The sequence below is a fragment of the Osmerus mordax genome, chromosome 5, assembly GCF_038355195.1.
Source record: "Osmerus mordax isolate fOsmMor3 chromosome 5, fOsmMor3.pri, whole genome shotgun sequence".
Classification (NCBI taxonomy): Eukaryota; Metazoa; Chordata; class Actinopteri; order Osmeriformes; family Osmeridae; genus Osmerus; species Osmerus mordax.
The window spans coordinates 14,675,446-14,699,420 of record NC_090054.1 but is presented as its reverse complement, the minus strand read 5'-3'; the positions used below and the strand labels follow the sequence as shown (position 1 = coordinate 14,699,420).

General features: G+C 43.1%; 2 protein-coding genes across 3 annotated transcripts; both read right to left on the bottom strand.

The window, feature by feature from the left end:
* Window positions 1–5,431: 5,431 nt before the first annotated feature.
* LOC136943492 (phosphatidylinositol 3,4,5-trisphosphate 3-phosphatase and dual-specificity protein phosphatase PTEN) lies at window positions 5,432–14,651 on the bottom strand. Of its 2 annotated transcripts, XM_067236834.1 has the most exons (10): window positions 13,897–14,651; window positions 10,609–10,693; window positions 10,445–10,489; window positions 10,307–10,350; window positions 9,824–10,062; window positions 9,513–9,654; window positions 8,059–8,127; window positions 7,251–7,417; window positions 6,672–6,962; window positions 5,432–6,529 (listed from the first exon to the last, which is right to left on the bottom strand). In XM_067236834.1, exons 1-10 carry the CDS (start codon window positions 13,973–13,975, stop codon window positions 6,344–6,346), a joined length of 1,347 nt encoding a protein of 448 aa, XP_067092935.1. In that variant the 5' UTR covers window positions 13,976–14,651; the 3' UTR covers window positions 5,432–6,343. The 2 variants fall into 2 exon arrangements, with proteins under 2 accessions (XP_067092935.1, XP_067092936.1); XM_067236835.1 differs by lacking the exon at window positions 8,059–8,127.
* A 1,472-nt stretch (window positions 14,652–16,123) lies between these two features.
* Window positions 16,124–23,704, bottom strand: LOC136943196 (bifunctional 3'-phosphoadenosine 5'-phosphosulfate synthase 2-like). Its single transcript, XM_067236441.1, has 12 exons — window positions 23,533–23,704; window positions 21,237–21,351; window positions 20,847–21,082; window positions 20,555–20,693; window positions 20,242–20,360; window positions 19,432–19,545; window positions 18,962–19,073; window positions 18,653–18,858; window positions 17,857–17,992; window positions 17,367–17,635; window positions 17,062–17,291; window positions 16,124–16,893 (listed from the first exon to the last, which is right to left on the bottom strand). The coding sequence occupies exons 1-12, from the start codon at window positions 23,557–23,559 to the stop codon at window positions 16,752–16,754; spliced, it is 1,845 nt and encodes a 614-aa protein (XP_067092542.1). The 5' UTR covers window positions 23,560–23,704; the 3' UTR covers window positions 16,124–16,751.
* Between the last annotated feature and the right edge of the window lie 271 nt (window positions 23,705–23,975).

Here is a 23,975-nt window from a genome sequence, read left to right as displayed (position 1 = left end):
GTACAATTGTATTTTTTGTAATATTTGTATTTTTGTATTTTTATATTTTTATATTTTTATATTTTTATATTGTAATTTACGGCAACTTATATTTTATTGTATATTTAATTCTATTCTAATCACACTTAGTACTGCTAGTTTATGTACCCTTAGTATAGTTAGTCCACTAATTTAAATTTTAGGTATATGTTTATTGTATGCACCTTCCTGCCAAAGCAAATTCCTTGTCTGTGCAAACTTTCATGGCGAATAAATCCCTTTCTGATTCTGATTCTGATTCAGGTACTGTAGTTATGAAGCGTGAGAAGCATTTGTCTGCTCTGAAGAATGGGTGAATTTTGCTGTACCTAGTTCATGGTCAGGGTTTGCTCTATTCTGGTCTTGCTTACAGTATCTTTTCCATTTTTGCAGAATAAGGATGGTAAAAACTGTCCTTAGAGATGACAACCCAAGCCAACTCTTTATTTTCTTTCTTTCTTTCTTTCTTTCTTACTTTCTTTCTTTCTTTCTTCTTTCTTTCTATGTCTTTCTCTCTCACACACACACATTTTCCTCTTTCTTTTAGTTAATCTCTTTGAAGTGTCCCACTACAGTCTGACTCATCATTCACTGGTCTCTAGTGTTTTGTGGTGAACTGCTGTCCAAATCACTCTTCTTTTTATCTATTTTTTTTCTTCCTTCCTCTCATGTCATCTCGCACTCTGACCATACCCTTTCCTTCTCTCTCTTTGTCTTTGGAAAAGGTCAACCTACAGTATAGGTCAATGATAATGGTTTTGATTAATTCATGAAAACAGTTAAACATGCAGGCATTGGTTTAAAGTAAAGAGGATCTCTTGACTAAAGTAGTCTGACATAGTGAATTGTCTCAAACACTGTTATACTCAGTTATGACAGTTTCCAGCACCTCAAACCGCATGCTACTGTAGCTAGTAAAGTGTGTCACTTTATCACAAACAAACCCATGAGAGTGATTCAAATCATTAGGCAATCACTTTCATGCCATGTCATTTCTAAGTAAACACTATAATTTCATTTTTCTTTAAACTCATTTTGTCTGGCTGAGGTTTCCTATTTGTGTGAGAGGACTAGTAGGTGCACAATATGCCGTTTGTGCGCTGCCTCATACTCAGGTGAAGACAGTTACCAAAGCCCTGCCAGTCCCATGCCTGAGTGAGGGATCTGCCCTAACTCATTTAGTCTGGCTCAGCTCTCTAATGCAGGTAACAGGGCTTGTTTTGTCTATCAAAGGTCACTAACTGGAGGGTTAGAATCAGCTGACTTACACTGTCTCAGGTCGCTAATCAATTGGCCCACTGGAACTGCTCAGTCTGGCTCATGGCCTGGGTCAAGAGGAAGGAGATACAGAAGTTCATATGTCAGATCAGACCAGCACATGCTGGAGTTCATTATCCAGATATCCTGCTATTCAACCTCCCCATTATCATTGCCCAAGAAGCAGATTGAACATAGAGAAAGGCCAATTCCCTTCATAGTTTGCCAAACTATTCTTTGCACATAACTTGCTATTTGACAAGGCAGACAATTCTATACAATAATGTTGAATTTACATTTAAATTTTTTATTAAAAAGTGTAATCAATTAAAAATAGTTAACAGAGTCCTTGTATTGTCCGAGTCTGATGGATGAGATGCTGATCAGATCAAAGGTTCGACTCAGAGGAACATGACTTACACTAAATTGATGTGGTCATGAGTCGTCTTCCCCTTTTAGTTTGTTTATGCGTGTTTGTGTGTGTGTGTATGCGTGCATGCATTTGTTGACAGGCAGGCAGCATCAGGTTCCCGTCATTAGATTGTTCGGGGTTGGAAGGTCCTGTCTCTCAGCGTGTTACTGTTGGTCATCTGAACCGGATCTGCAGCAGAGTAGCTGGGAAGGAGAAGTGCCAGCAGCATAATCTGGTGGCTGGCTTTGTGCTCCCAGATTAGAGAGATGATGTTTTAAACCTTTTCTCACGGTCTTAATATGGATTCTCCTCTCCTCTGCTTTACTGCGTGTGTGACAGAAGATTCACACAGCTGGGTTCAAGGAAAGGACACCTTCCTCGCTGCTTATGAAGCGGAGGGCTTTAGTATGTTATCTGAGACGACTCACGCATGTTCTATTCATCTATTAATTTGCCATCAGTGTGGCATAGCCATGGCATATCGTCTCCAGTGTTTGAGGGGAAACAGCTGCTAATCCTAATCCCCCTTTCACCCCACGGGATTCTGTCAAATCACAGGCCCTTTAAAATGCCCTGGCTGCCAGACTCCCTGACTGGCTGACTGATTGGTTGACTGACTGGCTGGCTGGCTGGCTGCCTAGCTTGGCTGATCTCAGTTTGAGGGTTGAGGCTACAGAGTGTGGGTAACTATCAGTTATCACTGAGGATTAGACACTAGATAAAGAGGAGAGCGAGAGAGAGAGAGAGCTTGGGGGGAGGATTATGCCTGTTCTAAGATGTCACGGTGGAAGACAGGTAGAAAGCATGTCCTGTCACAGTAGAGGCTGATAAATGCCGAGGCTCAGCTGGAGGACACCAGGCCACAACTCAGCAGAGACCTGACTCCTACCAGAGACAGCCAAACTGAACACAATGCAAATTCCTGTCCCTGATGAAGGGTGTGTGTGTGTTTGTGCGTGTGTGTGTGTGTATGTGTGACAGCCATAATTGTTTCCATATGCCTTTTACACATTTTCACTATACTTGAGTCATAAGGTGACTAGTACTTTTACAGTAAGGCTTCACTAACCACAGACAACATTTTTACTGGATATTTGTAAACAGTAATTTCAGTATCAGAAATGAAATCTCAGCTCTATGGAGACTTTATGGCAATATTCTGTAAGCTACAATACATTACTCTTTCCCTGATATTCAACATAATCTGTACTTCCTCTTTTACTCTACTTCCTACTTAATTTCATGTAAGGGCGTGAAACAGAAATGACAGAAATAGTTGTGATTTGTATAATTCCCTCAACTGCTGTAACTAGAGATTTGAGAGCCTAACAACTCCGAAGTTGACTCTGAAGAATGAAATAGAACTACTCATAGCCATAGTCATAATGAAATCAATATCCAAAACAGGTATATTATTATTGAAGTTATAGGCTCTAAAAAGAACACTCATATACATGACAGTGATTCTCAACAGACGTAACACAGATTTGTTATTCTGAGCATCTGATAGTCTGCTATGGCCTTCATCAGCTACTACAATAAACTACACCAGGAAGAAAAACAGAAAGGCACTTTGCATGTGAACTGACCATATGTGTGAGTGTGGGCAAGGGAATGCTTGTGTGTCTATGAGTGTCAGTTGGTGGTAGAATACATGAGTAAGTAGAACAGTAATGCAATGACTTTCTGAGTTGGCTGGATGAAGTGTGTGTAGTGGTGTGCATATGTGACTATTTGCAACATGATCATGCAAGCAGTATGTGTGTGTGTTTTTTCCACAGGCTGTCAGAGTCGTGCTGCCGAGTCTTTGGTCATTTACAGAGCCTGTGTTTTTTTTTTTTCAAGCTTTTGTTTAATTTCTACTTCCTGTTTTATTCTTGGCCTAATCCAAACGCAACACAGCTGTGCATTCAGCCAGAGCGACGGACTGGGGGAGGGGTTGCCAGGTCCTGCTGAGCTGAGCCAGGCTCTGCAAATGCTATCAGCAGATGGATGGAAAAGGGGTTGCCAGTTTGGGCTTATCTCCACTTTGTAGGCCAAATTGACCCCCCATTTGTACATAATACTGTGTTTAAATCTGTATTTTTGTTGTTTCTACCGTACACCAGTGCTCCAGTGCTAGCACAGGAATAGCTTACTGTAGTTCACAATGATACAAGGAAATGGAAACAGCCTTGCAAACGGCATGTTGGAGCAGTTAGCTTGGCTATACTGTGACAAACTATGGATTGATGGATTCTATTCTACATAGATCTGTGCCATGTAGACCTAATTAAAAACAACATGTGGGTTTCCAGATTGAGCTCTGTCTTCCAGGGTGCTCAATCACTTCAGTATTATTTGCCCAGAGAGGGCTGAGGCATCTCTCTGTTGTCTCTCAAGCCAGCACAGTACTGCACATTCATTATTAATCTAACATACCAGGGACTCTCTTGCTCACTCTCTCCTTCTCGGCCCAGCCAATTACAGGAAGGCCCCAGTGACTGTAGCCTGTCTCCTTCGCTGCTGTGCTGGATGTCTTTGATGTCTCTATCAACATGAGGCTGGGAGGGGGGTGGCTTGGGGCAGGGAGTCTTAATAGAGCAGAGGGAGGATTAGAGGACTGACTGCCACTGGGGTAGAAACTCTTTTTTTTGGTACTCTTATTCATATTTTTATTTTATAGTCGGAGGACCCGGGGTCTTGCTTATGCCATGGACTTGCCTCTGCCTGTTATCACAGTGACACGGCAGCTAATCCCATTACTCTTTCATTTGGGGAGGCACCGAAGTGTGTATGCGAAGCAGGGCTTCTTAGACCCAGGGCCACTGTCTCCAAGGTCAAAACTCAATAATCTACAGTAATTTCATCTCTCTACTCTGATGGGAGTGGGTCTGCATGGCAAAAAATCTTCAGCAACTTCATTATGATGGTTTGGTATTACATCAACTAGTTATAGATACAAAAATGCTATTTTAAGGTGCTGGTAATCTCAAAATGGGAAATAATTACCCAGGCTTGGTCTCGTTCCTCCTCTGATAATCAACAACTTTCTGTTTTGGTAAAAAAAAAAAAAGCCCATTTCAAGTCTTTCTTCACTCTGCAGTCTGTCTTGTATGCCACTATTCCAGTCACTGTTGTACAGACATTTCCAGCAGTTGATTCCCAGCTACCGCAGGTCACACCCAGTATTTGCAACTCTGACCTTTAAGCAGGAAGTTGCTGTGAGCACACAGACTTTCTTGCAGCAGCCATATCAACCTGCTATACAACATTTTTCTCATCTTCTGGTACAACACTCCATTCCTCTCACCCAAACTCGCACATCAAAAGTACATAGATTCCAAACAAGTCAATTCTGTCGGTAAGCAAATGAGCAACAACCAGAAGAACTTGATATAAAAAGTATATGCTCCTTAAAGAATCCCTCGTCTTCAAATAAAATATGTAGAAGCACATCAGGGTACACTGCTACAGATCGTAAACTAGTAGAAAAAATGTGAGGTCCAGGCATTAAGACAAACACCTACAGTTTATCCTTTACCTGTAATGATCTATAGATCTGAGCCTACACATCCAAGTCAGTCAGTATGTCCCTGTATACAGGTTAACTATTATGGGCAGAGGGAGCAGGTTACATAAACCCTGTGATGTAATTCACTTTTAACACACCAGGAAGGTCTTTATGACTCATCCAATGCATTGGGGAACCCCACGCTGAGACATCTGAAAGCTTCTTTTAGAATAAAAGACAACATTGCATACATTTATTAGGAATGGACGCTACTTCCAATACATGCACACCACCACTGTCTTTTAAATGTAGTGTTGACATTATTGCAAACACTTGTCTCCCTGCTGTTTTTCGTGTATTATATTTTTATTATCTTAGGATAAAAAAAAAAAAAACATTGACAATTACATTGGATGCCTTGTTCTGCATAATTTAACATATACACAGTGGGAAAAGGAATGGCAATGCTTTAGACATCACAGCCTCTTCATAACCCCTGCCCTCCCCCGACCACTGCCTGCATGCAGTTTTCACTGCAAAAAGGCAAAAAGTTGCGTGGGACAGCCTGCAAAGAGCACAAGAAGCATTCACAGTAAAGGAGGATGAGGGGAGGTGGAGGGAGGGAGAGAGAGAAGAGGAAAGGAGAAGAGGGGGGGGAGAGAAACAAAGTGACTGCAGCACTGGCCTTGGTTTCAACAGGAGAAGGAGCAGCATAGTCCTATATCATTCTAGCTAACTTCTCCCACGTGTCAACTCCTCATCTCCTGATTGTGTTACTCTTTCCATTGTCTTTGACACCAAAAAAAGTTTGTTTACGCATGTATATATGTATATACATATATGTGTGTGTGTGTATAATACACATACATATGTATATATATACATGCACACATTGTACAGCTACAGCACCTTTTCCCACGGGGCAACAGTGTCAATACCTCGCACATGGTAAACGTCCGTGCCAAAGAAAAGAATATTAAAAACTATATATTGGTCAGGATATTAATTTTTTTTTCTCCTAAAATTGGCATTCGACATGATGATACTCTATTGCCGTTGGGGGGGAGGGAAAGGACAAAAGGTTCTTCTTTTGAGTTCATGTTCATTCAAGTTTTCTCCTTGTTTTTCCTCTGGTGTATCTTTTCCTTTGCTGTTAAAAAGTTTCACACTTTCGTGATCTGTGTATGCTGCTCCTCGTCAAAAGGTTCGTTTTCCGGATCAGAGTCAGTGGTGTCGGAATATCGATAATGATCCGGCTCATTGTCGCTAACGTCCGGAGTGACGGATGTCGAAGTGCTTGCCTCGGAATTCGAAGGCTCTTCCACGGTTTTTGTAAAATAAAGCTTCACCTGCAGCCGTGAGGGATAAAAGACAATTGCACAAGCAGATTTAGTACAAATTTGAATGACTTGAAGGTATCACAAAACATTTGATCATCATTCCCCAAGCCACAGTTCTAGCACATTTACAAGTTGCCCTGCTCACCCTCACCTTGAAGTTGGGGGAAAAGTAGCGATTGGCTTTATCTTTGTTGGCCTTGTCCAGGTCGTTCTTTGTGAGGGCCAGAATGAGGTAGTCCCTGTCGCTGTCCATGCGCTCAGGGGGTGCTCGGGGGTGCGGCCCCTGGCCCTGGGAGGAAGGCGGCGGTGGCGGTGGCGGGGGCTGAGGCGTCAGGGGGTCCACGTCGTTCACCACAGACCCGTTCTCCACCTTCTCCCCGATGTCCTCCAGGGATGGTCCGGGGATGAAGTAGGTGTTCACCCAGAAATGAAACATCTTGTCCTGGTAATGGGACATGGAGGCGGAGGAAGAGGCGGCGAAAGAGAGAGAAGGGATGTGCAAGTTACTAGCTGTCATGTCTGTAGCCTCTCTGGGATCTTGGATCAGAGACACTGCGTGTTCACCAGATGAGAATATGACTGACAAAACCGGCATAGGAGACTAACATGAGTGATCCATTTGGTACACCTAAAGTCATGGAAGTCCAAGCTACCGTGCTAGGCCACAGTGCAGTTCTGGACCAGAATAAAATCGAAAAAATGACTACAGACTCATTCGAAGTTGACCTACCTTCTTCATCATTTTGTTCTGCTTGTGAAAGAACTCGACTTTGATGTCTCCACACACTGGCAGTGGCTGGGGGAACTCGAAGAGCATGTGCTTGTCCTCGCGCCTTGTGTGAGCCGGGTTGGACGTGTGAATCTTGACTTTCAGTTGGTACACCACAAACTGGGGGTCTGAGTCATGTCAACCAGAGAGAGATGGAGAGATCAAAGTGCATGATGGTGGGTGTGTGTGCGAGTGTGTGTGTGTGTGTGTGGGGGGGGGGCATATGAGAGAGAGAGAGACAGAGAGAGAGAGGCCAACAAGGTAGAGGACAGAGGATACCAGTGTTAGTTTCAGAGTTTCAGCCACATCCCCAGGTAAAGTAAGCAGTTTGACAAGATAGGGCAGTCCTCTCAAATCGCACAGACTCAAAACCTCTGACGGAAAAATAAGGAAAGAAGGGGAAAACAAAGGCCACCCAGGGAGACCAAGAACCAAGGCCTACAGCCCTATTCTGATGATTCACGGCCGTATGCTAAGTTAAGAACACGCAAGGCGCAACGAAAACTAAAAGGAAAATGCGGGTCTTTATTTCTATATGGTGTTTGGCTCTCTCTAGGCCCCGAGACATTACTGTAGCGAGACCCAAACAGAGCTGGAGAAATTAAGGAGATAGTGCTTCACAGGCCTTCACCTTGTGGGGTTAACTTAGAGCAAGCTAGGCCTACATCTGCTTCCTACCATCAGACTCCCTTCGGCTTGTTCTGGTACTCATATCGAAGGGCCAATACAAGTGGATGGATGAAGAAAAATGGATGAAAGTCTCATTTACCCCAATGCCAATTCCCTTTCTTGAAGCCCTGAGGGGTTGGCTCGCTCCTGTTTTTAACGGTACTGTCCCCTTTTAGAGAGAGAGAAGGAGATTAACACACGCACGCCACACACACGCAAACATTTCACACACACGGGGCCAGCAGGGGTTTCCCAGCACAGCAGTCCTATCTCTATAAATGAATGTTAGGATATCAATTATGCACATACTGCAGGCATCCACACAGATAAAAACAACATACATGGCTTTCAAAGGGAGATTGCCATCTTGACTCAATCTAGTCCGAAAGGATCCTGGTACTCGGTCTTGTACATTCAGATTTTATAAGGGGGGGGGGGAGAGATGGAAACTCCAGATTGTAGATTAGACCGCTCTTAAATCTACCACATACGGCCTTGTGCATTCATTCGCGTCTGATCCTTGTCCAAGGGTGGCAAACTAATATTTTCAAAGTGATCTCGTCTTCCAATAGGCCTTGGCTGTGCTGATGTGGCTAGGGGCTGCATGCTAACTGGGTGATGTGTCCGCCTGGATAAAAAGGAGAACTTCAAACTTCAGATTGGGGCCTTCGGGGAGTGTTAGAGGGAAAGAGGACATTCGGTTGTTAGCTGGGTGAAGAGAGCACAGAGATACCACACATGAGGAAGAGAGAAGTACATTTTCTACAAGCAACATTCGGTGGAACCTTTTCAAATCCAGAGAGAGAAAGAGAGAGGAGGAGAAAGAGCGATGACCCATGACTTCCAAAAAGTTAAAGCACATAACTGAATGATTGGCTTACTTGATGCACATTGAAATACGTCAGATTTATTTGATAAAAGGATTTTGGTTGGGCAAAAGGACTACACAGGACTGTGTCTGCACCAGGGTCTCTGTTTATAGAAGTACATAGCCTCGTTCCACACCCTCGTATCTGAACTAGACTGGCAAGTAGAAAAGTCTGAAATTCCCCTTGAGCAAAAACGAGGAGGCATGCAGTTGCGGCACTTATTCACCACCCCACAGGAACTGATAACTGGTAGACTAAGCATGGATCGTTTCCGAAAGAAAAAACCTGAAAACCTAAAACAGTCTTAAAAACCAACCCTCTGTCCTTGGTTTTTAGGATCGTGCTCCAGTTACAGGTCACAGGCCCTGCTGCAAATACAGCTTTCAGAAGAGAGGTTAACACTGCTTACCATTCCCTCATTCTAATCAATACCAAGACCACCAACGAGGACAGAATCCATTTACACTTCCGACACATGACCCAGGATCTTTAGCCAACAATGATTACTGCTCATACTAACACGAGCGCCACTAGATTGTAGGCAGGCTGTATGTAAACACACACTCTGACCTTTCTTCCATCTGAAGAGGATATGCTTTTGCCCCGGTTAGATTTATAATTGAACAAACGACAGAGACACAAAAAGAGAGAACAATAAAAAGAAAAGAGTGAAAGAGAAACTCACTGCAGGTGCCTCCACTGAACATGGGCAGCGTCTCGAACACCATTTTGTGGAAGAGGAGTGCCACGGGCTTGTACTCCAGCTGGTTCTTCAGAAGGTAGCTGTAGTAGTAGACGTAGCGACGCTGGCTAGGGATGGTCACTCCCTGGACAACAACCACAGGAAAACAGGCACAGGTTTAAAACGGTTCTAAGGAAAGGGAAGTTATAATTTCTTTAAACTAGGCCTTCACGTGCGAGAGAGACAGAGAACTATTGCCTACTCTGCAAAAACTACCACTTCGAGAATATGTCTCTCGAGCCCAGGTGACTGACCTTCTTGTCCCTTGTCCTGACTTCCCCGTAGAAGTCGAGGGCTTCCTGTGCCTTCAGGAACTTGCGGCGGTGCAGCAGGTAGGCGCAGATCATGACGCCCGTGCGGCCCTTCCCTGCCTTGCAGTGGATGGCGGCCACGTGATTGTCGTCCTCGCTCAGCCATTGGTCGAGGTCTTCACAGAACGGCTTGATGAGCTCCAGCTGAGGGGGGTTGTGGTCTTCAAAGGGGTACTGTGCAACTGATGGAGGGGCGGGGGAGGAGGGGGAGACAGGAGAGACGGGGGAGGGACACAGGGATGGGGAGTAAACGGGAGAAAGAAAAAGACCAAGATTTTTTTTCTTCTTTTTTTTTCTTCTTCTTAACAAAGTGTGTTGTTTGCTCTCCCCGAAACATGCACAAGTATGCCCGGCTGAGAGTGAGGGTCAATTGCCATGGTGACTGCGGTGGGCGTTTCTGTGCATGTACTGTTTGCCATGGCCTACCTCTGCAGTTAAATTTGGCAGCATCGTAGTGTCTTTCTGCGCAGCTGAAAGGGGAAGGACATTTGATGTCAGCGCTCGCACGGGGGAATTTAAACAGCTCTGAACACAAAAGACAGATTAAACAGGCACAATACTTACAGGTTGTAGATTTTGTAATGGTTTTTATGTTTTAAGTCAAGAAACCTGTTGGAAGAAGAAAAGTTTATTCCATGTTTCAGTCCAAACACACTCGGTCCACATTTTCAACTAAAGTTTGCAATGTCAATCAATAGTCGACCCTTTGCTGAGCAGCAGGTACTCACCGTACAACATCATCTATATTGTTTCTGTACACTCCTTCAAGTCTCTCTGCAGGAAAGCCCATTGCAATTATATTGGGATAGATATCTGTTCATTGCAGGGTCAAGGACAAATGCATTCATGTGCTGGACACAAGCCCACATATTCCCATCACGCCAACAACACCCAAGTCGCTGTAGCGATGGGAAGGGGGTGTCTTTAGAACACCACCACCACTCTCCTTCCATCAAAAAAACGGATAACATTTGCTTGAACGTGGACCTCATTGTTCAGCAATGGGTGAGATGAGTGCAGGCCAGAAGAGAGCTTGGACAGATGGCCTTGCCTGTGCGATGCAGAGCACTGGAGTGCTCTTCCTACTTTAGCAGGGCCCACATGTGGGAGAGCCTCCGCTGCTTGACCTGCATGTATTTTTAGAGGCCAAGTTATATTGAGATCATCACAAATTGTTGGGCTTATCTCTCCCGCGAGCTCAGACTAATCACACCGAATATTTCTATGGATCGAACGCAGGCCTAGGACGGCCACGGCTAACCGCGCAGACGTCAGCAGGGAGAGGAAAACACAAGTCTGGTGGGTCTGCAGTCTACAAGACACAACAGGCCGACCTGTATAGACTTCACACATGTATCCGCCCTCAGAGGGTCATTAAAGCGGTCCCATTCAGCTGCGCCTTGTTGCCCTTGCAACGATCTTTCGGGACTTTTGCAAAGTCTGCGGAGCGTATCGGTGAACTGAAGTTCTCACAGTTAGTGCAAAGATGTCTTATCCAATTACTGTTTATTCCAACAGCTTGATGATGTATAATACCCATGTCCAATTGTATGCGTTAGCACTGGAAAAAATAATTGAGCTGGCATGCATATTCTCTCAGCTCAGTCTCAACGCCTACCTGTTACTGCAGTCTGCGTGTCTACAGAAGATGTGGGATTTTGCACTTTAACCACTGACTAAAGGGCAGCCTTTTCTTACATTTTCTGTCACGGTGTCAAAAATAGAAGGGCTAAACATTTCTAATTGGATATGTCTTTCATTTCTAGTTCAACTTCTTCTCTGGGCAAAAAAAAAAGAAGAGAGCAGAAATTCGTTTTTCAAACTGGTCGGAAAGATTCGACACGCGCCTCTGACAGCTGTGGTGGTGAGCAAGGTGAGCCTCCTGCCCGTCTCTCTGCAGACTCCTCATCCTGCTGCCTGCACACTCCCTCAGACAAAGAGCACTGTCTCTCCCAGCTGCCTCACGTCATGGAGGGTGCTTCCATCTGTAGATGGAGTGATAAAAGACTGCCCCGATGCTGGACGAGTGATTATGTCACAATGCCAACCAGCTGAACTCCCTTTCAGAAGGTTCAATACGGCACAATTCTTTTAGCAAAAATGTTGAAGAGTATCTATGTTGTTATAAATGGGGGGGGGGGGGGGGGGTTATCTCTGTTAAGACGAATGCAGTAACTACAAGACTTCAAAACCAGCTTTTAAAGCCAACAGATCTGAGGTTTTAATCATAATGCAATGCATTAATATAACGAACACAGCACAGATACTTTATTTGCATAACGCCTGGCTACTTCCCTGTGGCCTTGATCCTACCAGACTGTCTATACATACTGTAACATAATTTCCATTAATGCCTCAAAGACCTAATTAGGAGCCAAAAGCAATGCTCTATGACATTTAATAGGCTTCAACCTTTGGTCATACTGGCAGAGTGATTCCAGTCAAACCATTCTAAGTGTTTTGAAAAAGCTCCAGTGCTCCCAGGAGAGCTCCAGTCCAGGGCATGGGGGCTTTGCTCTCTGCAGCTGGGAGGAAACACATGCAGGACCCCCGACGGAAGCTTCTTAAAAAAAGAAAAGGGAGGGCGGGGGGTGGGGGGGTCCGTGTTCAGGCACGCCTTTTCTCCAAAGTCAGGGCTGCCTCAACTCAGTGTTCTGGCCAACTTCTTGACTGTGCGCGAGTGTGGGAGAGAGAGCAGGAGGGAGAACCCAGAGGGGAGGAAAGGGGAGGACAGGGAAAAAAAGAAAGCTCAAGAAGAGAACAAGGGATGAGTGCAAGGGAAGGAAAGAGAGAATCGTTGGAGAGCAAGAGCAATGGTGGGTAAGGTGTGTGTGTGTATGTATGGGGGGCACTTAGTTGGGCAACAATGCTGATAAAAGATCACTGCTGCTCTATTTTAAGGGCTTTTCTAAGAACTGTGACAGTGTATTAGATAACTGCGATGGTTCCATATTGTTTTAAGAAACCTCCCCCCCCAAAAATAAATAAATAAAAATACACAGGATTATTCAATCCAGCGGATAAGACATGGATAAGCGGAAACTGTCACTTGTGGTCATAGTCTTATTAACTGCAGACACATTTCTTGCTTAATTTACTACAAGACACAACACTACCAGACAACACTACTAGACAACCCCACCAAAGATAAAAATCAGATACCAAATCAATGCTGTGATACAACTCACACGTCAAATGAATTGAGATCACAACCAATATGAAATTGGTTACGCAGAGACTATGTTTCTTCTCATGTGAATACTACAGCAAAATGAAAATACACTATCCAGGACTGCAGTTGGATCCATCTCTGCTAGAATTCTTTCACTTGCGATACTGTAGACAGCTCTGGGCTGGTGTTAGGCAGCATGACAGGCATGCCTGAAAGATGTTGGATCTAGTCAAATGTGCATGCAAACACTTAAGTAAATACATAAGTATGCGAATACATACTTATCAACTGAAACATTATCGAATCCATGCCAGTGTGTGTATGAACTGAAAATGCATCACCTAATCATGCAAAATGTGCCAAGAAGAAAAGTTAATCAAATGTCCACTTATTACGACTGCTATTCCTATTCTTCATTATCATTGCTGAAGCTGTAGTCAACCAGTTTGTACAGTACTAGGTGTCTATCGGGGGACAACAGACTTTGCACAGCTAATGTTCTGATGATATCTGGCACTTAGTCTAGCTTTCTACCAAATATAATAGTCTGATTCTGGCATTTCGGCATGCTCTTGAAGCTAGATCCAACGTGTCCCACACATGCGTTTGGGTGTCTGGTTTAAACTTGGTAGTAATAACAGCCAGACAACTAAACCCTGCTCTGGGTACTGTAGCTAGCGAAATGACGTTAGCTTACTCGCTTTTTAGCTCATTAGCTAAGTGAAGATGCACACAACATAAACACTAGCCTAACTGACAAAGATAATTAAAATAACGTGACAGCAGAGAAATACCCATTGCAATTGTACAAGAAAAATTGCCAGTTACATGGCGCAAAGGATACATGTTAAGTCCAAGTCGAACCCATCCTCCTGATATCTCCTTTTGTTCCGACTGACCATTTCTTTTATAATCGCAGCCATTGTAGTGACAGGAGTCTATGGTTTTAAAATGATTAAAAGAAATCTTGCTTTCGCTGACAATGGCTTTGTCTCTCAATCGCTCTTTGCTCTCTTGATTTTGACAGCCCCTTCCACGCACTGACAGACAAGCTGCTAGCTAGCCTAGCTAGCAGTGGTTGTCGTTGTGAGTAGGATTAGAATGGCTTCTTCTTCTGGATCATAAAGACGGGCCTTGCTCTGCTCCTCTGTGCAGGCCCGACTTTCCAATCCTGGAATTTGTCTTGCAGGTCCTCCAAAGAAAAAGCATACAGTTCTCCTCCCGCCGAACGGTAAGATACCAGACACGGTCCAGTCCCCTGGCTTAATAGCAGCCAACGTGATTGACAGCAAGGATAGAAAACTCTCCAGCGCTAGAAGAATTTCAGCAAGACAACCCTCGCAGGCAGTATCCACTCAGACGTAGCTAGCTAGTGCTAGCTAACTAGCTAGCTAGCTTTTTGATCCAAAACCCTCCTAGCGAATCAACATAGTCGTCAATGGATTGCAGAAATACATCTGAAAATCTGACAGGCTCCACCTTCACTGTATAATGGCTATACAAAGATCAATTATATGCACAGATTCGTGTGACAGTTAAGTCCCGGGGAATCATCTTCTCTTCTCGTTTCTCTCTCCAGCTGAACTCTCAAGCTCCCATCATGGCTTCCAACAGAGGAAAAAATAATGTAGAGCAGGTTAGGATTTTAGGAGAAATATCCTACCGCCGTGAACATATAGTCCTTTAAATAAAACAAAACCGGGTTTCTCCACTTCAAAATTTATTAAACATTCATGGAAAGACAAAAATGTACGGTCGCTTGATATTTACGTGCCCTTTCAGATATCATATTTAATGCTTAGCTAGTTCAATGTTGGCAGCGGAAGGACACAATTAGGGCGCATGCAACACTCCCCTCCTGTCAAAGTGATCACGTGTGTCTGTAATTAGGGAAGTTTCTAACAATCCATGTCACTTTTTGCGTTGCTGTAGTCAGATAGCCTATTTGAAAAAAAAAACTTTATAGCGCTTTCACTTTTTCATTATAATTTTTTTTTACCGAAACAGCTTACATAAAATAAATCAGATTGCGATTGATTTAAATGAATTGTAGGTCACCTGGGTTTATGATTGGAGCCGTGCACACGCTCAAGGAAAAATCTGCATGATTTGCTCAATAGTTTAAAAAAAGACGTGATTGCGGGGGCCGTGATCTGCAGTTCTATCTTTGTAGGCATTTTAAAAGTTACGTATGGGTTATAATTATTTGGTAAAACTGACAACACCCTAAGTTACTGCATCACAGGACGTCTCTTAACACCATGCGTACGGCTAGAGCAATATTATCCAACAAATGAGACATCATGCAAACATTTGATGCACCGCATGTCGACTTTATAATGTAAAGCACTGAGGGTGCACTTACATTTTAATGGGGTTACCTGGATCAGCATATTCATTGATCTGATCCCCTGCAAAGCCAATGGAAAAGAGAGACCATTCCCCTATTCACCTTACATCAACTAGCAGTCGACTGCCAGTCGTATATTTCATCATTGCCTCAATCTGACTCTCTAGGATGTAATTCGAATATTTTCAGCCTCTGCCTATCTGATGACAGAGACTGATGAAATTGTATGTGGTATTGTTTAGACACAGATGTTGTCAACATGAGAAATTTGTTATTTTAATAAAACCATCCTATCTCAAGGAAAAAAAAGTGACTTCCAACAGTGAGGGAAAAGGTGACTTCCAACAGTTATCATAATGAGAGTTGCTGATTGTTTCTTTTTTCCAGTCAGGTTATTAATATGCTTTACCATTGTATATTCCTGTATTGATATAGCCTCCCTTCCCTTATGATTTTGAAGATAAAGCCAGTCTTACTGTTTCTTAGCTCTAGGCATAGCATGATGCAGTTTACGTGTACCGACCTTGTATTTCCACTACATTTTACTACCAGCAGATGGCAGGATTACCCTTCAGTTTCTCTTCTTGCATTGATTTTAGATCTTGGATTTCAAGTTACGTAAGAAACTTGGGTTTTGGATGCACACGTCCTGGACAATTTAAAATTTAAAATAAAATATTCTAAGCTGGTATCACATTGATTAATAATTTATTTTGCAATGTTTAATGAATATATCGATGTATAGACAGATAACTGACTGACACATTATTTCTATGAAGGGGCAGTTTTCTTGTTTGAATGCAGTAATATTGTTGTTTTATTTTACATTTCCCCTCCACTGCTGTCAGTCGTCACATAGACCATGCCAAAACATAAACAATGATGTATTGAGAGATGAAAGCCACTTCACAGTACTTATACCATTAGGTAATGGGGTCTTCATTTCAGTCCTTTCAGATTAAAGAAACATTTCCACAGTGCAGTAGCTCCTTACTGTTTACATTCAATAGGAAAGGCACTTTCTCCTGATAGTGAAAAAGTATGGCTACACATGCATAAACAATAATTAAATGTTCATGATCTCTTGATATAGATTGATTTCTGGAAAGGTTTTTAAAATGCAATTTAATCTCACATGCAACATAAAATGCCTCATTCAAGTGATAGTCATACAGTATAAATATTATGGAAGTTTAAAATGTAAAAAGATAGGTGACAACATGGTATCTATTAAATAATTATACAACATTGGGATTATTTAGTTTAAGAGCTCTGGTGCATAGGTCACTGGCTGTTCTAGTGAAAGCCTGGTATGAGAAATAAGTGCTGTGTCCTCCAGGCTGGTCTAGCTACTGGTCTTTCTGTAGAGAACTGTAGTACTCTGTCAGGACCTTCCAGGCTTTGGGAGCCATAAAACCATCTGGGGGGTTCTCCCCACTCCTTGCCAGCTTCCTCATTCTGGTTCCTGAGATGAACTCAAACTCAGCATGTCTGAGAGAGAAGGGAGAGGAGGAGAGGTCACGAGTGTGAACGTGAAACAAAGAGAGATTGAATGAGAATGTAGGAAACGAGGAAAACAGTGAGAATTACTTTTGACTGTTGGTATTGTCTAATGGTTCTCCTCTTATTGTGTTCTCCACAAATGAAGATCCATCTTACCTTTCATTATCATAAAAGTCCATGGCCTTCTTGGACTTGTTGTAGGCAGCCACTCTGAAAGGAATGATCTCTACAGAGGTGAGGCCAGGGGCCATGGTAAGGACCTTCCCTCCATGAGTTGGCTCATACAAGTCCTGTTTGGTCTCTGGGTGGGGAATGCCTGCGGGATCACGACCCACGATGTAAAAGTTAGCGCCTGCAACCATCCGGGCCCTGCAATGCCACTGGACCTGAGGGAGAGAACGACATACCAGGATTGCAGCAGTCACCACTACACTCTTCAACTGTCCAGGCCCTACACATACCTCGGTGGGCCCAGCGTACATCATGGGCGACGGGAAGATGGCCACGATGGTGCTGCTAGGTTCCAGTACTCCCTCCTCCAGCACCGCTGCATGCTGTTTCATACGCCAGTCCAGAGGCACGTCGTCGTCCTTGGTCCAGCCCCCCAGAGGGTGAAGCAGCAGGACAGGGTTCTTGTAGCCACGCTCCAGTAGACGACGCTTGGTATCCTGCATCAGCAGGGCGTGGCCGTTGTGAACTGGGTTCCGCAGTTGGAAGGCAAAAATGGCATCTGCAGACAAGACCGAGGCAGAAAGAGAAACCCTCTATCAGCCATGCCTTTTTAAATGACCATTTGAGGTATTTTTGTATATGGTGCTTTGTCAAGGGTTTGTCAAGTGTAGAAAGAGATTATACATACAGAAGATGTATGCATTCATCCTTCAACCTCTGCATACTGACCCTCCCTCCCTGGAGACTTTATGTCCAGTAGTGTGCAGAGGACCCTCTAACCTGCTTTCATCTTTTTGAATTTCTGCTTCAGCTCCCGTGGAGTAAGGCGGTACTGGTCAAGACCGTCATTCCAACGGATTCGCTCCAGCACCTCAAGGTCACCACCAACTAACCAGTCACCTCCCTCCATCACCATCTGGAAAAAGTATTTGCCACTTAAATTAACTAAATATGCAATTATGTAAGCTTGGAGATGTTCTGTCCCCCGCCTAAAGACTGGAGTTTCCTTTGCTTGATGACTCTCACACCTCATTGTGTGACTTACTGTTTCATTGGTAGTCATTCAGTTGATAAGCAAGGGTAAATATTTGGTTTGATTGTTTGTTCTTACGGATAATTGTTGGGTATAAAAGGAAATGTGTAACAGTGTTCTCTAGATTCTTCTTCTCTTGAGGTTCTTCCCCTCAGTTCCTTCTCTTTCTACTTCTCATTGATCTCTTTTTACTCTTTCTATCTTTGATTTACAATAATCATGCTCAAGTAAATAAAATTTTAAACCTGTTAGTCTTGTATTTGATTCAATTAATTTGCAATATTATGAAACAAATGATTAAACAAATACTAATACACTGTCCGGTGTTTACCCCTCTTCCATTAGATCAAGGGTCATAGTTTGGATGTTTGGCCGATACAATTACACGTTACATAATGCTATTATGTTATAATACTACAAAGACATAGTTCCAACATTTGTTATATACAAATAAGGGCTTCAACTCTGTACATTTTACCTCTGGTTGCAGTAGTTTATTTAGAGTAGTTGGTTTTTCAAAGACAAAAACAAGCTAAAAGTCACCTTAATGTAGGGGTGCTGTGGGCAGGTGGTGCCCCACTGGCGGGCACAGCGCTCCTCTTTGCGATGTTCATAAAACTCAGGATTTCGAAGGATAGCCACTCTGGAACCCTGATACTCAAGAGCTACCGCTGCACAGCCATCTAGGCTCTGCTTGGTCTCCATGGTAACTGGCAGGACAATCGGGACTGACAGGTTTATGATTCCACCTGCGGCAGGAAATGATGTAATTGGATGTGTGACCTGAGTTGGATATTAGGTAATATAATCTTCTTATAATATGTCTTCCTTTAAACGCCTTCCCACTCTTACCGTCCAGCAGGTTGCCAAAGTGCATGACCTGGAGGAACTCTCTCTCCCTCATAAAGCCCTTCAGGGGGCTGGCCCAGCCCTCCGCCAGGACCTGCACCCACTGGAGGTCCATCTGAGGAAGGATGGAAAAGCCCTTAAAACACGGCAATAATATACACAATGCATTACATTACACATGAATGATGAGAGGTGATATAGATCATGAAGTTATATATATATATGTATTTAGAATGTATTCTGAGTATTATGTTCTTTAGATTTCACTTTGCTCCAATTTATACTGAACACTGCTGCATAGGGCATACTTTATGTGGATTTCAGTGTGTAAGAACACATTGTAAAAAATACAAAGTCTAAACAGAATGGCTGATCAGCAGGTTGTGAAAAGCCAGGTCTGCCTCCAGTCCAGTATTGACCCATGTCCATCTGGGCCCCTATAAAAAGATATGGATTATGGGTCAGAGTGTTACCTTGGTGATGCTGATGGTTGGTAATGTTTTAGCATCAGACTGTGCCAGCTTCAGCTTGTTCTCTGGAACAAACAGCTCATTCACGTTTTCCGTGATTCCATTGGGCACAATATTCTGTGCAAGTAGCAATAGAGTAAAACATGATTAAATAGTATTCATGACTGTACTTTAAATATATATCTCTGGTGAACTGTCAATAAATGCTTTTGTGATATAGTGCTTTTCCACTGCATGGTGCCGGCTTGACTCAACTCTACTAGGCAAACCTGGTACCTGGTAGGCTACTTTTTTGTGTCACTTCCTTCAAGGTTCTAAGAGAACTGAGGCGATACCAAAGGGGTGACATGAAAACACTGCAGACTGCTAATGGGAGAAAATCGCGAAACGGGACATCCTGCACAAATCTGCCATTTTTAAATACCCAAGCTGCTACTATAGCTTCCACAAATGTTTTCATTTACCCGAGTACTTGATTAACTGGCAAACCACATTGAGCAGATGATCCTTTATTTTGTTGCCAACAAAAGGATCCAGTGAGAGTGGTGTTTGTCGCATTGAAAATGACATTACGGCAGTTTCATGCTGCATCGCTATGATGACCAGCTACATTGAGAAGTACTATCTGCTGTGAAAAGCAAAGTACCTGGTACTAAGAGAGTATAGTCGAGTTGATATGAGCTGATACTATGCGGTGGGAAAGCGTCTTTGGTCTGCTTTAAACATTCTGTGGCTCTTTTATGGATGAGATGCAAATAAGTTTCTCTTCTGGAAGACTTGTGTGCGTGGTGTGTGTCTGTATGTCAGACCCACCTGTTCCCTAAGCAGCTCCACCACCTGTTGAATGCACTCGTTGACTGTTAGGTCTCCAGTCTTCAGCACCAAGTCTGGGGTGTTAGGATGTTCATACTCTGAATCAATTCCGGTAAACCCTGAGAAACAGGTGGAAGGCATTATCGATCACATCATTACCGAAAATTACAGTCTCAATAGAAAGAAGATGTTTCAAGTTAAGAGAGGAAAGGTATATTATAGGTGTGTTACATTTTAAGCCGGAAATTCAAATCTAAGGATGGCATAGTTCTGCAGAGGAGAAAGAAAGTTAAGGACAGTTCCTAACAAATACCTTTGATTTCCCCAGCTCGGGCTTTCTTGTAGAGTCCCTTTACGTCGCGGTTTTCACACACCTCCAGAGAAGCGTTGACAAACATTTCAAAGAAAGGCAAGCCAGCACTTTCATGTATCTTCCTGGCATCATCACGATCCTTTATAAACAGTAGTCTCATGAGTATCTGAATCTATTTGCTGCAATGTGGTATGTTATTTAAATTCTCTGTGGGAACTTAAAGAAAGAGCAGTTCAGATAGACATCAACAGTAAGATTTGGAGAATGAAAAGTGTGTACGCCTTGTATGTACCTTAGTGTAGGGGGAGATGAAGCTAGTGATGCAGACCAAGCCGGCATCGGCAAAAAGCCTGGCCACCTCTGCGATGCGACGAATGTTCTCTTCGCGATCACTGGCGCTGAAACCAAGGTTCTTGTTGAGGCCGTGCCGAATATTATCTCCATCTAGAGAATAGCAGGGAATGCCATGGGAGACCAGGTACTCCTCCAGGGCAAAGCCAATGGTGGTCTTCCCAGCCCCTGACAGACCTGGACACATGAGAGGAGATAGAGTGTAAGATACCCTGCCAAACGAAAGCCAAGTTCTCTTAGGGAGGTGTCAAGGGGTACAGTAGTCCTAAGTACACCCTGAGAAACCCATGTCCAAGCTTCAAGAGGGAGAGCGATGGCCAAGAGTGTTTACCTGTCAGCCAGACAGTGCAGCCTCTGAAGCCTCCTCTGGTCCCCACCACCTGGCCTCTCTTGACCCTGCTCACATTTGGGGACTGGTACACCACATTGGTGGATTTGTTCAGAACCTGAAATCAAAAGAACACATTGTCAGAACATTGTTTTTATAACTCAAAAAAAACAAAAAAAGGTTCAGTAGAAGTTCAGAAAATGATCAGCTCAGATGCTCAAGTTTATAGCTGTGGCTCTCTCCATTTTACAGCATTGTTTAAGTCATGTAGCTTAAGGTGAGCTGGTGCTATGAATGACTTGCAATTTACTGTATCAACAAGTTTTGTTACGGGAATCCAATAGGTTTAGATCTGCTTCTGTTTTAAATTGCTTCCATATTGCATTTAATTAACCTATTTTATTTACTTAGTATCTATGGTCGCCAAACTAACAGTCTATGTTGATGTATCAGGTGGTGTCCGGACCAGACTGTCCTTAAAATAATCCAGAGTGTGGCAGATACAACTTTATTACAGCATAGCAATGAAATGATCTTCCATTCAACCTGATGTGTCTGGGTTTCATCCAGCACATTTCTATGGGAGTCAGGTGGCTGAGCGGTTAGGGAATTGGGCTATTAATCTGAAGGTTGCCAGTTCAATTACCGGTCGTGCCAAATGACGTTGTGTCCTTGGGTAAGGCACTTCACCGTACTTGCCTCGGGGGGAATGTCCCTGTACCTACTGTAAGTTGCTCTGGATAAGAACGTCTGCTAAAATGACTAAATGTAAATGTAAGTTCAGCACAGCTGAATGGACTCCTGCAGAGTCAGATGGAGCTTGTTTTACCTACTGACTGGGAGGGAACCAGCTGGACAATGTGTCCAGTGTGCCGAGTCCCAGAAATTATGTGGCAGACCCAATGTCCACACGCCTGCCCATTCCTGTAGACCCTCTCCCTCCTTCCCTGCATCCCTCCTCCTCTTTGGTCAATTCTCACAACCAGCCACTACACTAGCTACAGTGATCCCACTGGGTGTGGGCTACACATATCCTCTCGTCATTTGCACCACTCATTTCTGGCAGAACCGGCATGCTAGCAACCTTGACACACTAAGGTGTGTCTCTGAGGAGGACATAACACACAACCCAGTCTCTGTTATGAATGTGGATTTGAGTAATTATTTTAGTATGCAAAATAAGCTGCAGGGAAGCCAACTGCTTCAACCTAACCGTAATTCTGAATAATATAGTCAAATTCCCACACCGATTAATGTGCTTCAACATCTGACATATTATCAACCAGCCAACAATATGCACCCAAAATGCATAGCAGAATGAATAGAAGGAAAATAAACCATTAGTAGCATTCAGTCAGCCTGAGCAAACACTACTCTCTAATCACTCATCCTTCCATGAGTTGCATTCAATACAGTATGAGAAGCAGTACACATTAGACTCTGCCTTTCTTTCTCTTGCTCTCCATAACTGAAAGCTTTTTCAATCATGTTGTCAGTCTTTTTATTGCTGTGTAGGCCTATGAATCCATATTATGTAACACGTTACATTTTCCAGATCCCCTCGGTGGACACAGTTGACTATGCAAAGGATGTACACAAATGTGTCTGTATGTGGTCGCTAAACAAATTCAGTTGGATGCCTGCAGGGATTTTTTAAGCGAGATACTACACTATATGAAAGCAAACGTATTCCAACCTCAAAAGTAAAAGCTACCTTGAATGTCTATGAAACAGGCTTTTGATGGTCACTACCTGTCTTCATATACAAGATTATTTTGAATGTTTTCAACAATAAGTGAAAAATCAAATTCTTGCGTTGGATTGTTTATCATACCATACCATACCATACCATACCATACCATACCATACCATACCATACCATACCATACCATTGAAATAATGATAATCCCATATTTCACTGGTTTACTAGCATATGATACGGCATCCCTCCTCACAAGACAAGTAACACCACAGTATGTCATGTAAGATGCCATGAGTTACAACTAGAATGTAATAGTTTTATCAAACATTGTGTGTGCTATGGGTAAATTTAGCCAATTATGATGATTATTAATATTATGTAGGCCTACCTGAACAGAAGTGTTGTTAATTATCAGTGAACCAGAGTAAGGTGCAAGTATTTTGTTACTGACAAAAGAAAAAACGGTTCATAATCGTCCAGTGAACCAGAGTAGGATATTGCCATACTGAATGTAGATGGTTATTAAACAGCTTAAAGTTAAAGTTTAAAAAAGTTTAAAAAATCCACCATCAAATTCTATAGTTCTATGCAACTTACCGTCTTCAGCTTTTTAACTTCCGACATGGTGCACAATAGTAACTGCAACCAATGAACTTTGGACCTAGGTCATAAATAGTTCGCTGACTGCCGGTGTCGGTTTGTCGCTTTCAAATCACAACTCCGACGGTCATATATAGAACTGTTTTTTTTCCCAGAGACTTCCCAGACACGTTGCATTTCTGTGGCCCATCCTCCATTTCTTCTCCAAGGTCCAGAAATCTGCATATTCCTGAATACCAGCCAATACTTTCAGCTCACGACATGGTAGTTTAGCTTCGGAACTAACTTTGCATAAAGTCAAACAAATGTGCAGTAGTGGGGCTGACCCAGAATGAGGGTAGACTTAGACCATTAACCAAGTCATGCTTATGCAATGTTTTCAAAGAGTAAGAAGCGGTTGTACAATAGAAGAACCATTGACTCCAAACCGTATTGTAAAC

Coding starts and splice junctions, on each gene's coding strand:
- LOC136943196 (XM_067236441.1), bottom strand. CDS start 23,559: ATGTCGGAAGTTAAAAAGCTGAAGACG. Junction 19,074..19,431: donor CAACCATCAGCATCACCAAG/GTAACACTCTGA, acceptor ATCCTTCCTCAG/ATGGACCTCCAGTGGGTGCA. Junction 17,993..18,652: donor CACAGCACCCCTACATTAAG/GTGACTTTTAGC, acceptor TACTTTTTCCAG/ATGGTGATGGAGGGAGGTGA.
- LOC136943492 (XM_067236834.1), bottom strand. CDS start 13,975: ATGGCTGCGATTATAAAAGAAATGGTCAGTCGGAACAAAAGGAGATAT. Junction 10,694..13,896: donor GTTCGACTTGGACTTAACAT/GTATCCTTTGCG, acceptor TGCAATGAACAG/ATATCTATCCCAATATAATT. Junction 10,351..10,444: donor CATTACAAAATCTACAACCT/GTAAGTATTGTG, acceptor TTCCCCTTTCAG/CTGCGCAGAAAGACACTACG.